Below are 14333 nucleotides of genomic sequence, written 5' to 3' on the forward strand. Positions count from 1 at the left end.
CCCTGCAACAACTAGCAGGAATTCCTCCCCTAGATTTGATAGTAGAAAGGGAGGCAGCTATCGTAAGGGTTACCAGGCTGGGTCAAACTTCAACACTCTGGGGTCATAATTATCACCACTCGGACTACGAGGAGCAAAACAACTGCAATAACTTTCATCCAGCAGCATTCAATCTCTCTGACGGTATCAGTATAAACGACCAACCAATTCAGAGGTACAGTAATAACCTTTTCACAGATGGCTCCAAAACTGAGAACGGCACGGGCAGCGCCTTCTGTAGACCAGAAAATGGAGTTGTAACATTCGAGTGGAAAAGGAAATTAGGCTCGAACAACTCGGTATACCAAGCAGAGCTTCTAGCTATCAGTGCTGCAATTAGATATGCGAACACATGTCAACAGGAGAAATTCTCCATACTCAGTGATTCGGCATCAAGTCTGGCGGCTATCGCAAGTCAAAACAGCCGGAGTCCATTGGTATACAGAATTCAGAAACAGCTTCTGACAATGCCTATTTCGCAAAGACCCACTTTAAAATGGGTTCCCGCTCACACAGGGATTCAAGGCAATGAAGCCGCTGACCTACTGGCCAAGCAGGCAGCCAACTGCACGGATATATTAGAAAGACCAACTAAACTTCCTTGGTCTCATATTAAGCGAACAACTTTGACAAGTCTGCTACAAAATTGGCAAAGTAGATGGACAGAGGCAGAGGTAGGACGAAGGACATTTCGCTTACTGCCAAAAGTTAACATGGAAATAAAGACCCACTGTGCTAGCCTAACACAGTTCTTGACAGGTCATGGACCATTCCCAGTATACCTGAAAAGATTCAGACTTAGGGATACTCCTTTCTGCGAATGCGGAGAGGAAGGCGACACGGACCATTATTACTTCCATTGTGTACATACAAGAACCTGGCACTTGAAGAAACCAGCGGACTGTGCCTCGGCAATGTGGACGACTAACACACTCAAAAACAGAATAGCCCTTGATAAAATAGAGAAAATCTCAGGACACTGCCTAAGCAGAAACAACCGTGGATAATATTATAATGTTTCAAAAGTTCAGAACTTAAAGCAGATAACCAGAATAACGCTTAGTGCCTTGTAGTTAACAATATGTAAAAACTGTTATTAGTTTATAATATTCAACCTTGTTACTCTGGAGTCTTCCCCGCCGTGATGGTATATAATTCCGTTTGGTTCATGTCCGTGGTCGGAAGCCATCATAGCGGTGCACTCACTCACTCACTCATTCACCTGCGTAATAAAATTAAAGGCAAAGTACTGGCGTCCTGTCTACCGTTACTTGTCACCTGTATATTCAATATGGCGATGAATAGCTTCCAACTACTAGATTTTTGCAACTAGGAATGTAAAATACTATACTTCTGTCAAAGAACTTCAGTATTAATTGTCCTGTTAGTAGTACATACAGTAGATAAAAGTATTGGCAATTGCCTATAACTGATCATATTAGCTAGCAAATGTAGCTGATATGGTATAGTAGCTAGCTATATAATTACAGCTAGCTACTACAATTGATCATATTAGCTATGAAAATTTTAATTGGACATAGCGAACAAAGGAGTTAATAAACACACAAATTTGTATCAAACTTTCATTTTAATATGCTTTTTACGCAAAATATTCAGCAAAAATGTAAATTTGCATGTCAAAATATATCTGGCAAAGTTCTAACTGCTATGCAAATTTTGTTACATTGAGGTCACGTGTTTAAACTGATGAGAAACCCTGTTAGTATAAAGTCTATAGTGCTACTTCAAAACTTTTAAAACGTTTTTTAAACGTTTTAAACATTTTTAAACTTTTAAAACGTTTTATTTTGCTAATACTATGATAAAATGGCTTCGAAGTCGAACTTGTTTGGATGCTAATGTTAAAAACATGACTATTCACCTCAGAACTGAGGGTTTAACTTACTGTGCTATAGGAATACAACTGATCATAAGTTGATTTACTCTTATAAGTGTTGTAAAAATGTTCAACGAGATAGGATCGACGGAAAATAACATTACGAGTGGATAGCCTCGAATATTTTCTGCAAGGGAAAACGGGCATTATCAAAGAGGTTAGGAAAACCCCTAAAGTAAGTGCATTCTAGTTAGCCAAAAATGTTGCTAATACTTAACATAAAACTTTCAATGTACAGACTACACGGAATGTTATACCTGAAGGACGTTATTATGGAAGGACAACGAGGAAAAAACCTTTTATTTCAGAAATAAACAGGAGAAAGATGTTAGATTTTACAAAATCCCATGTTAATTTATCAGATGAGTTTTGGAACGCAGTTATTTTCTCCAACGAATGGAAGTTTAACAATTTCGGTAGTGATGGACGACAATATGTGCGGAGAAAACCAAACGCCGAACATCAGACCCTAACAATTTGTGTTTGTTTAATTAATACATAATGTGAGGATTCAGGGATCAGAAGATCCTCGTGTTACAAGGAAGAGCTGAAACGGGACAGCCCGAAAGTGAATGTTTGGTAGGGAATGCTGCATGACAAAATTTTAGGATCATTTTTCTTCCATGAACAAACAGCAACAGTTAGACTCCACCTCGATACATTGATTAATCACATTTGCCCATAGCTGTATTTTTCAGCAGGTTGTCTCACCATTACACTAGACATTTGTCCCACTGAACACCCGTGATTTTTCCCATGTTTAACTTGTATATGAGCCAGTTTCTCTTAAAAAGTCCTCCACGAAGGCATCCCTCCCTTAAGGCAGATAGCCCTCGAGTGCTTTGCCGTAATCTAATAAATATAAACCCACTGAACACCCTGTAGTTTAACTATCCACAAACTTCCAAGGTGTATACTTTGAAAGAAAACAGGATTACTAATATCTTCCTTTATCGCACTTCAATAGTCTGCAAACACGTAGCATTTAGAATATTATCTAAAGAACGATATGAAAACTGTCGGAACATTTCAAAACACCGAAAGAAAGCATATCGTTTTAGAAAGATAAAACTAGCGGCAAATCCTGTTAACTCTTTGCAGTTTAATAAAACTGTTTATTACATATTTAAAATTTTTAGAATACATCTATTGTGAATATAGGCCAAAAAAAAAAAAAAAAAAAAAAAAAAAAAAAAAAAAAACAAAGATCCAAAATGAACTTCATTCTTCTATCAAACATTTGCAGAATTTTTTTTTTCTCGCCTGCTTGCCGTTATGTTATCTAAGATACAAACAATTTACGTGACCTTGGTGTTAAGCGCAGTTATCTTCGAGTGGAAGGTGATTTCGCTTTACAGCTAATCGAACATTTACGTATTTAAGTTCTGATCAAAGTCTTTTAGAGCCAAAATCTCTGTGCCAACCAATGAATGCAATAGCTGCTTACATGCAAAGTATACAATGGTATATTATTCGGTACATAAATCAAGTTCGTGGATCTTCCAGGTTATAACATGGGGTATTTCATTCTTCAGTTTCTTTTAACTTCTTATCTTGATCAATTCTAATAAGTCTGCCCTTGAGTATTTTAAGCATCTCCTTAAAACTTAATTTAAAACTCGTGTTCACAAAGAGTAAAGAAAATTTTAACTCAACATTTTGCAGCTTTAGACAGAATTTTCGCTTAGTCTTAATGGCCAGTTATGCCAATTTAGTTGAGTAAAGCAATTATGCAAATGTGGGAAAACCAAAATTTCAAATTATTAAAAGTTCATTCTAAATAAAGCAGATTCTCTTCCCCCTCAAAATTAGATTTCCTTCCAACTTCAGGTAAAATTAAATGATAAACGTCAAAATAAACCTGCGAGTAGCACACATTTTTTTAAATAACTTTATAATATACAGTACGAAGAAATGAAAACTGAAAAATAATAGATTGCAAGAAGACTAAAAACGGCAAAACAGGTAATTTTAAAATTCATTAAAAATTGCTTTATTTAAAATAAGAGTAGTAAAAGTAGATGGATTCTTATCAGTTTAACATAACATAGAAGCTGTACAGAGAGTCCAGAAACTAAGAATACAGTTTTTTTTGCAATATTTTATATTTAATTTAGCAAATTTCAAGCAAAGCTATAATATGTAAAGGCAGGCATTTAGTTCACGAAATTTAAAAGTAAAAACATTAGACTACAATCGATAATTTATGAAATTAAAGAATGTTATCAAACAAATTTTACGATAAAAAATTAAGAATATTTTCCCGAAAGAAGCGCTTAATTACGGATATTTTTTCAGCTGTGAACTTAAAGAAAAATTCGTATCATTATTATTTATTTCTCGACACAGCCTGTTTGTTATACTTTAATCTGATTTTGAAGATAATATGAAACCTGGAAGAAAATCCAATACTGATGTGGGAACGTTCGCTTTAGGTTTATCAAAGAATGGTAAAATCTTATCTTAAAATCATTAAAATTACAGAACGAAGTCATACGTGCGTTCAGAAAATAATTGGAAAGTACAAAAGGGAGGGAATGGTCGGAAATAAAAGTAGAAGAGAAAGAAAAGAAATCCTGCACACAGATACCCAAAGAGAAATACTGAAAGGAATCAAGTTGGACTGAAAGGAATCAAGTTGGACTGAAAGGAATCAAATACCTTCGGCGATCAACATCTCCGTTTTCAACATCTTTCCCTTGGTTATGTATAAAATATTAGCAGCTATATTTTTTTACTATTATGTACTCCTATATGAGTAGATTCATGTATATATATTGAGAGTTGAAGGTTGGAAGACCATTTTTGTTAGTCTCAAAAACGTATATCCAACGGCAAAACATATAGGTGGATCTGTTATGGTATGGACGCAAATGGATTTGGGAAGCTTGTTTTCATTGGTTGTATTATGAACCACATAAAATATTTAGATATACTAAAACTAAAGGAAAGAACTATTAAGTTTACGGAAAATTTAACATTTCAACAAAAGAATGACCCCAAATGAAAATGTTATCGTTATCACAGTAAGCCGCAACTATATACTCTTCTTAAGTCTCCTGAATCCCGCGAACGGGCTGGCTGCATGGGCTTTTTTCGTGGTTTTTCCCATGTGTAACGTGTATACGAGCCAGTTTCCCTTGGAAAGTTCTCCACGAAGGCATCCCTCCCTTTAGGCAGATAGCCCTAGTGTGCTTTGCCGTAATTAAATAAACCAAACCTTAAGTCTCCTGACAACCAGCGTCACTGAAAATCTGTGGTCCACGCTCTCAACATACAGCTTAATAAAATAACAAGTAAAGATAATGTTGCATGTGCTCTGCAAGAGAAGTGGAATAAAATATCTTCAGATGCACGTAAAAATTTAGCTTAGTCTATCCTACGACATTCGGAATAAATAATAAATGCTAACTGACATGCAACAAAATATTAGCCCTTATATATTTATGAAAGAAAGTTTTTTAGTGTATTTAGTTCCCCGCCCTTCAAAATTCTGTTAATGTTTAGTTTAAATGCTACACGAAATTTTATTTTCAAGAATTTTAACTTTCACTTTTCTGGGTCGGAAATGAAATTCATCAAGATTACGATATAAAAATAGGTTTGTACTTTTTAATAATTATTTATTTGCTTTAAAAATTACATTTATCAATAAAAAGTTTGATGTATTCTCAATTTTTGGACTCACTACGGTCATAGTGTTGATGGTTTTTTTAAAGTGTCTGGAATTCAAAATTTGATACCAGTGCTTTTAAGAAACTCGGCAGTTACCCAGACTATTAAGAAATGTTAAAAAAAGAATTATATGTATTTTAAAAGTGCATCGTTAATGAGTTCTGCTTGTTTAAAAGTATCACAAACAGTATGAGGAATATGTAAAAAAAGTATAACTTTTCTGTTTCCCATCCAAGGCAAAGTATCATCGAGGCATTCTTTTAGTTTCATGTGAATTAAATAAAAAGAAAATTGGCTTAACTTCAAAATGTGTGTACCGTAACACTGCATTCTCCCTCCCTCTCCCCCATGTGTGCTCAATCTAGATTTTCATGACTTGAGGTCCTTAAGTACAAGAACTATGAAGCGCGCCAAATTGAATAGCTCGGTAGTTTCTATAATGAGTATTTTTACTCGAGTATTTTTACTCATTTTCAAAACAGATTACTTTTATAAACTTTTTCGACTTTCACAGAAATATACAGATGATTATTTTCATAAATTTGTTCTCCTATTATATCTTTCTTTCTCAACATTTTTAAGCCAACTACTTTGATGTAATGGAACTGGTCATTTTGAACTCTTGCAAAATTTTGGGTTCTTTTAACTACAACTGAATTGCAAAATTTTCTCATAAAATTTCAGAATATTTCAAATACTTTCTTATATCATACAGAAATAATAAAAACAAATTTGCGTCGGCTTGGTTGATCCCTATCTGAGCAAAGACTCACAATATGACACAACTTTCCTTCCACCAGTTCTCTTTCCATTCTTCATGAGTATTTGCATGACAATGAATCATCAAACCCGCCTCTCTTTTTTGACGGTGAATGATATCAAAACAATTGAAGATCATCAGCGCAAAGAAAGAGATGTCTTCGTGCAAGGCGGACGAAAGTTCGATTAGTAATTACGCGTATGTCAAAACACAAAGTTACTATAAACTTAGCACAAAACAACTTATATCTGTGTAACGCGGGACACTTGAATGCAGGACTTTCTGCGAGAAACCGGCTAACATTCATGATTACGTATGAGAAACACTCCAGAGTTAAGTAATTTCGTAACCAGAAATCAAATGCAGGACAATACTACGAGTTCTCAGCTACTTTTATCAGTCAGCCATTGTCTGAACCATCACCTGAGATTATATAATCATATTAAATTTTTAGTATCCATAGTTCTTTTGTCAAGTACTTTGATTCTAGTAATTTTATTTTCTCCTATTATTCAGTTAAGCTTTATTTTCTCCTATTATTCAGTTAAGCTTAATAAAAGTCTGCATTTCGCTATATGTTTTGGCATTGATAATTTTTAGATTACTTTTTAATCACTTCCATTCAAATTCAAATTTTTTCAATTTTTCAAAAGTTCAAAATGTTTTTTAGTTTCTAAACTTGTGTATGAAGACTTAGATTTCCTGCAAACTGATTATAAATTGCTAGTGAATGAAAATGATGCAAGAAAGGATGCTATACGCATAATCAATTCAATGTTATCGGCAGTATATACAATAAATATGCCGGGAAAATACGCACTTACTATTTCTTTCAGATGGAAAACCTTTTTAATTATATAAAACTGCTATATACTAAATTATCAAATTTCTTTCACTTTTTGCTTTCACAATTCAAAAAAATTGTTTTCTTTTGAATTCTACTTGCCTTTTTTATTAGTTGATCATTCAAACTAAAAATCTGATCATCATCATCCCCACATGACTTCCTTGAATGGCCTGTAAAATTATACACATTTTTAGTTGCACATCAGTTAAACTTATTTCCTCGAATTATTCTAACTTAATTAACGATTCCCCAAGGCAAGTTGAAAATGACATTAAAAAGTGAAACTTTTGAAATTAAAAATTCCGGTCAATTTTTGTCGTACGGGAATCAAACTTCTTATATTTTTATTTTTTTTTCATAACAAGTATAAAACTTCCTCAAATCTAAGTATGGGAACTGGGAGACCGCATTAAAAGTTAGATTTTGCTATTCGTCGAAAATTAATCTTCTTTCCTTTATTTTAATTTAACACTGCCAAAACATGAATATTTTTCTCGTCTAACGCACTTCTATAATTGGAAGTAGTATATGACTGCGACCAACGATTGCGAAAATAAAGGCCGGGTCCGGTCTTTAAAGCTACGGACTTTAAGGCCTTACCTGTAAGGGATATACAGTCGCTCAAACAATTGAGGATACACCTTACTTTCACTTGATAAATCCAACTTTCAATGGAAAGAACACATTAATTAGAAGAGAAAACGTGTTTTTATTTTCACACGTAACAAAAGGGTTAATTTACAGTAAAAATAACGAAAGTCAACAAAAAATATCTAAAATTAAAAATTTCACTAGTATTTGAAATAAACATAGGCAGATCTTTACCTCAAAAAATTAAGGATACACCAATGAAATTTTTGTGATATATCACATACAAAGAAAGTGTCAATATTTGGTTTTTTATTTATTTTTTATTTATTACGTGCTCCGCCCTTAGGCACTACACGGAAAGGGAGGGATGCCCCGTGGAGGTCTTTTTAAGGAAAACTGGCTCGTATCCACGTTACACATGGGGAAAACCACGAAAACGCCCATGCAGCCAGCCCGTTCGCCGGGACTCGAACCCCGGAACGAACTACCAGTGTTCAGCGGCTTTTACCGCTCGGCTGCTGGTGGGCTCAATATTTGGTTGCATACCCTTTGGGCTTTTAGAATGTCCTCCAAACGTCTTGGTACCGATTCGACCAGTTTTTTGGTTGTATCTGGAGATATTTTATCCCATTCTTCTTGTAACACTTCTTTAAATGGGCTTTGTTCCTAATTTGGTGGTTTTGGACCGCTGTTTCGAGTGTGGCCCACAAATTTTCCATGGCATTGATGTCAGGGGACTGTGGGGGTGTTTTCAATTGCTGGTTACAATGAAAAAGACACCACATTTTGACATTATGTGCCATGTGTTTGGGGTCGTTGTCGTGCTGGAATATAAAATTTCCATCTAAACCCAATTTTTTTGCACTTTCTTTAAGATTGGAGTATATCTATATAAAGCTTATGATCCATTATGCCATCTATAAAAACTAAATTTCCTACCCCATTTGTAGCCATACAACCCCAAACCATGACGGAGCCACTACCATGTTTAACTGTAGGACGTAAATTTTTTGGATCCAAAGCGGTGTTCGGCTTTCTCCAAACGGTACGACGACCATCCCTTCCAAAAATATTGAATTTACTTTCATCACTAAATATAACTTTCTTCCAAAAGTTATCTGTCTTCAATTGATGAGTTTTTACAAACTCCAAACGCTTTTTCTGATTTTGTAAGCTTATAAATGGTTTCTTTCTAGCTACTCGACTGCTGTATCCAGCATGTCTAATCACATTTCTCACAGTTTCAATACTTACACTTCTGCACATTATTCGAGAAGTTTCTGCAGCTAGTTTGACTGTACTTAGTTTAGGATCAATCTTGGTATGTTTCAAAATTTCCCTTTTGGCTACATCACTCAGAATACTTTTCCTTCCTCTTCCACTTTTATTTTCAATTAATCCATCGTTTTTAAATCTTCCAATGATTTTCTGTACACACGAGTGGCTTCTACCGACAATTTCAGCTATTTCACGATAAGATTTTCCTTTCTTGAATAAACTTAACATAAATTTTCTTACATCAATACTGGTCTCTCTCCGAGGAGTCATTTTTCCATTTAAAATTGCGACTTTAAATTCACATAACCAACTTCAAAAGACAAAAATAACAGTCGAAAAAGTGTGAGATAAAATTGCCCAAACTTAGATTATGATAGTAGCAAGCAGAAATAAAATCTAGTGGTAGTTAAACGAAAATTTCATTGGTGTCTCTTCAATTTTTTTTCTTCTTTTGAGGTAAAAATCTGCTTATGTTTATTTGAAATGCCTCTGAAAATTTTTATTTTAGATTTTTCTATATTTTTACTGCTAATTAAACCTTTTGTTATGTCTAAGAATAAAAGTACGTTTTCACTTCTAGTTAATGTGTTATTTCGATTGAAAGTTGGATTTATCAAGTAAAAGTAAGGTGTATCCTCAATTGTTTCTCACTCTCATACCTGTCTTTAACGTCCGGACCCTGCCTTTATATAGTATATCTGATTAACGATAAGCCAGCTTTTTGTTTTTACGAATATGGCGCTCACCAGCGGCCGAGCGGTAAAGTCGCTAAACCCTGGTAGTTCGGTCCAAGGTTCGAATCCCGCGAACGGGCTGGCTGCATGGGCGTTTTCGTGGTTTTCCCCATGTGTAACGTGTATACGAGCCAGTTTCCCTTAGAAAGTCCTCCACGAAGGCATCCGTCCCTTTAGGCAGATAGCCCTCGAGGCTTTGCCGTAATTAAATAACCTAACCTGTTTTTACGAATAAGGATATAAATTGTTATTGCCGTATTTTTACTGCATTTTGAAAAAATTTTAACATTTTTTACCTGACTTCTACAGAATAACAGGCAGTGGATTATTTTCAAAGTCATGATTCTACTATTAAAAAAATATTTTAATGGGCACTGTTTAGCCGAATATGGCTGACAAAACAGTAATACATTTATATTCGACTTGCGGGGAGTTTATCGAAGTTATCGAGTTTATTAATATATCATTCGAGTTTATAATGGTACGAGTTACGTTACGTATCGAGTTTATAAAATCGAAGTTTCTAACAAAATGGTAGAACTTGTTGAAAATCTTTTTACGAAGCTCAAAAACATAGCAGGTCGAATAGGCACTATTTATTAAATAAAGAAGGGTCAATTTCTTCAGAATTCCGCATAAACCATTGGCTCAAATTTGACTGTATTTCCACCAACTTTCAAGGTTCGACCCGTAGCCAAATTTCGTGGTCGCCGGGATATTACACAAGTACCAGTCATTTTTACGCAAAATTATTGCAATCGCGAAAACGTTCGGTTATTAAATTTCAACTTAAATATCTATTTTGACCACTTCCGAATTCATCTGGACGATTTGTTTGTGTGACATCTGTAGGTACGGTCAGAATAAAAGACTTTTTTTGTCCAAAACGGATTGTAAAAATAGATTTAAAACGGATTCAAAAGGGATCTTTTTCTTGATGTCTGTACGTACATATGTACGAATCAAGCATAACTCAAAACCGATTAGCCGTAGAACGTTGAAATTTTGTAGACGAGACCTATAACATCTAGTTATGCACCTTTCCTTTCGCTGCAATCGGCGGTACCAAACGTGTGCATATATATAGTTACAGCTGCGTTATCTAGAATCAGTCGAAAGGTCAGCTGTTATGATTCTGTTATTATGACACACTTATCCATAAATGGCGCTAAATCGCTTTGCTTGGCGATAGTTTCCCGGTCGACGGGTTAATACGTAAGTATCAAATGAATATACATTTTTTTCCCTTGAATGCCATAAGTATTTAATAATTCATTTTAGTAGAATGAGTTTTATATAAGTTGTCATTAATTCCAGTATTAAAGGTTTGTATTTTTCACAGAAAACTGCGACCTTTTAATGCTTTTAATAAAATTCAGTCAAAGCAAGTTAAAACAAAATCTTTTAAAACAACTCGCAAACTTCTATACATACATTTTCTTAACCGCTCATATCTGGAAGCACAATCCACCAAATGAGGTACCTTTTAAAATTTATCTTATTCATATTTTGATAACTATTGAAATAAGAACTATTGAATAAGAAACACCTTACAAATGCTTCTTTCCTGTTTAGTTTGAGCATTTGGCTCAGGTTACGATAGATAGACTAAATTATTTGATTATAGCAAAGCCCGCTAAGACTATGTACATACAGGTATACATTCGTGGAGGATATTTTAAGGAAATATGATCCATATTTACATTACATACGATAAAATCATCAAAACCTAATATAGCCGGTACGTTTTATCGCAGAACTTAGAACTACTAGCGTTTAGGAAATTTAACCACTCCGTGGATTTCAGATAACATTAGTGTGCTTTTGAAGAAGCGGATTAAAAAAAAATATTTATATCACATTTCATAAAACTTAAGTTATTTTTCCTATCGTATTTTATTTTATTTAACGGGACTTTGTGAAATTTTGTCATCAGTAAAACGAGCGTAATGTTTCGTCATAATAGGAATCAATTTAGGTACATAGCAAATTGAAGGCCCTATGTTGGCAGGAATGTCTATTTGGAGACTTTCTAATGAAAACCAGTTAATATTCACGGTGTGTGGGAAAAATCACATAATTTGTAGGCCTCCATTTCATTCAATCGCCTGGTGGATAGTTATCTATGTTCATTTGTGTTTTCTCAGTCACTGATGGACTTCATTCTCAGCATAATGTAAAAACAAAAAATCTTCTTCATATATTGTTCCAAAACCGAAAACAATTTGGTGGGTTAGTTAATTGATTAAAGGAAAGTTCACGAGAGCTATCCTCCCAGAGGGTGGGATGCATATTTTCTGAGGGAAATTATCTCGTATTTATGTTAAAAGCAGTGAGTGCGCTTACTTAAATTATACAGTACTCCAACAGAATGCAAATAATCCCACCAAATTACTTTCAATTTTTTTTCCTTAAAAATAAAATATTAGATCTGATATATATTGCAGGGGGAAAAAAAGTGAAATTTAATTTCATGAAATCAGAAACGGCGATGTTTAAACTTCAAACTTAGGCGAACATTTATTCACAGATAAATTTATATATTTTTAAATTGCAATTGTATATTAGATATTTTCGTCATGGACACACCAATCAAAATACATGAAGTGTAACGGATTTACGCCCTATAAATTTGTCAAGGTACTACCCCAAGCAATGCTAGTTCCCTGGTTGCGTTATTATTATTCTGACTACTAAACATTAGTTGAAATTTGGTTGATATAAACAAACATTCGTAGTCCGTTATAATAAGTGCCAACTAAAAGTATGCAAACAAAAGCAAATTCAGAAATGTTTAAATCCATATTCTTGATTTTTATACACAAGAGAACTTGCAGAAACTTAAAATTTAGAGCATCTACCTACTAGAGCTCGGACACAATTTGATATGTAACATAAATCACTGCGTAATATTTTGCAACTAAAAACTGCTCAAAACTAAAGGCGTAACTGAAAACTGCAGCTAAAACTAAAACCTTCTCAAATATAAGATGGAAAAATAGATAAGCAGCAAATTTTGATATAAAAGTTCTCAAGTAACAGAGACACGAAAATGAAAAATAATTTGTAAAAATACATTGCTAGCAAAATGAAAATCACGTTCTGGTTTTGGCCAAAATACCGTACTAGACATCAGATTATTTTAATGCTTTGCCAAACCACATTAAAATCTAAATCTGTAGCATCATACAAACGTAGATTATAAAAAATAAGGTAACAAAATATTCATCAATGCAATACAATACAAGATTCAATATTTATGTAAAGCCTTCATTGCCAGGGTAATTTTTCAGAGCTTTAACTCATTGAAATAGCTGTACATAATTTTTCAGTTTAAGCGATGCAGAAGGAATATTAAATAGTCATATTAAAGGTAAAAATACTGTTATAATCGAAAATTTTGATTATACGCAATACAGTTTTATGTTTTCTTAAGATCAATTAAAGGTATTTTAGGAAGAGCCTTTGAGTTTGCTGGCATATATTTAATTAAATGATAATTTAAAATATCGGTTTATTATACAAGAAAAGTGTAATGATTAAAAAATAATCTTCAAACTGAAAATTTTCAGCTACCTACATAAGAATTCCTTCCAGTCTTTATGATTTTCTGAAATTCTAAAAGTAGATGGTATCAAAAATTGTTGGAAGTTTCTCTAAATAAATAAAAGTAACTAAAAATACCTTGTGAACTTTGAGCTTCTGTCACAGATCAAAATGTACGCATATATTGCAGGGAAAAAACTGACGATTTGGTTTTCCTTAACAAAATGTGACACTTCTGCACACGGCACATTTTCACACGTTCATCTCAGTACACCGAAATCGAACAACGGCCGAAGCAAAATCACTTGAAAAGTTGGGTGAGTTTCTTATCATCTGTCAGCGCGGTGGACCGACAGAGCTTTCAAGAGCTCGTAATATTTACATTTGACGGATCGTCTTTAGCGAATGATTTCACAGATTACACTTCTTCAAACGAACCAATTGAGTAAGAAAATCTCCTTCTTACTAGCACAGATATTTTGTCGCAAACACACAGAAGCTCTAGATTACAACAGGAAGATAACCCCTTGTGGCATTAAAGAAATATTTATCTTATTTTATCAACGGATGCATAAGTTGTACTCAAAATGAAAGCGTAAAAGTAATAAAAATTAAAATTACCTGAAACTAGCAACGTATCTTGAAAATCAGCTTCGAAGCGATATTTGTTGGCTTTATATTAAAGGTATACACACATGTGTGGGAATATTTGGCATGCGTATTTGAAACAACAAACAAAATTCTGGCAGGCTTATCGAAATAATATAAGCAAAATTTAAACTATCACTATTTTATATATTTATTTGCATAATGTAGATAATTTCTGAAAGTTTTGAAATAAAGTAATGATCTATGGGGACAGATGCCTTTAGGAAGAACTTTTTGAAAAAGAATCTGTTTGTTTTTTACTTTGCACGCAGAAAAAACAACGAAAATCTCATTGAGTCAGTCCGTTATGTGGAAAAT

At 33.9% G+C, this 14333-nt stretch overlaps 1 protein-coding gene across 8 annotated transcripts in view; it reads right to left on the reverse strand.

Moving 5' to 3' along the window:
- Positions 1–14333, reverse strand: part of LOC118188598 (proton-coupled zinc antiporter SLC30A2-like) — a 96357-nt gene that overhangs the window by 58349 nt on the left and 23675 nt on the right. For 3 of the 8 annotated variants that reach the window (XM_085807258.1, XM_035359077.2, XM_085807255.1), the window contains exon 1: positions 13506–13751. The exons of 2 other annotated variants lie outside the window; for them this stretch is intronic. Coding sequence is in view for 2 of the 6 variants with exons in the window: in XM_035359074.2 (XP_035214965.1) it covers positions 7318–7388 (71 nt within the window). In the remaining 4 variants the exon portion in view is untranslated. Of the gene's footprint in view, positions 1–7317; positions 7389–13505; positions 13752–14333 lie in introns of those variants that run through there. 3 more of the 8 variants (XM_035359074.2, XM_085807254.1, XM_085807256.1) reach the window with 2 other exon arrangements.

This window comes from Stegodyphus dumicola, chromosome X1 (genome assembly GCF_044657685.1).
Source record: "Stegodyphus dumicola isolate Sdum_Otavi_A_Nest chromosome X1, ASM4465768v1".
NCBI lineage: Eukaryota > Metazoa > Arthropoda > Arachnida > Araneae > Eresidae > Stegodyphus > Stegodyphus dumicola.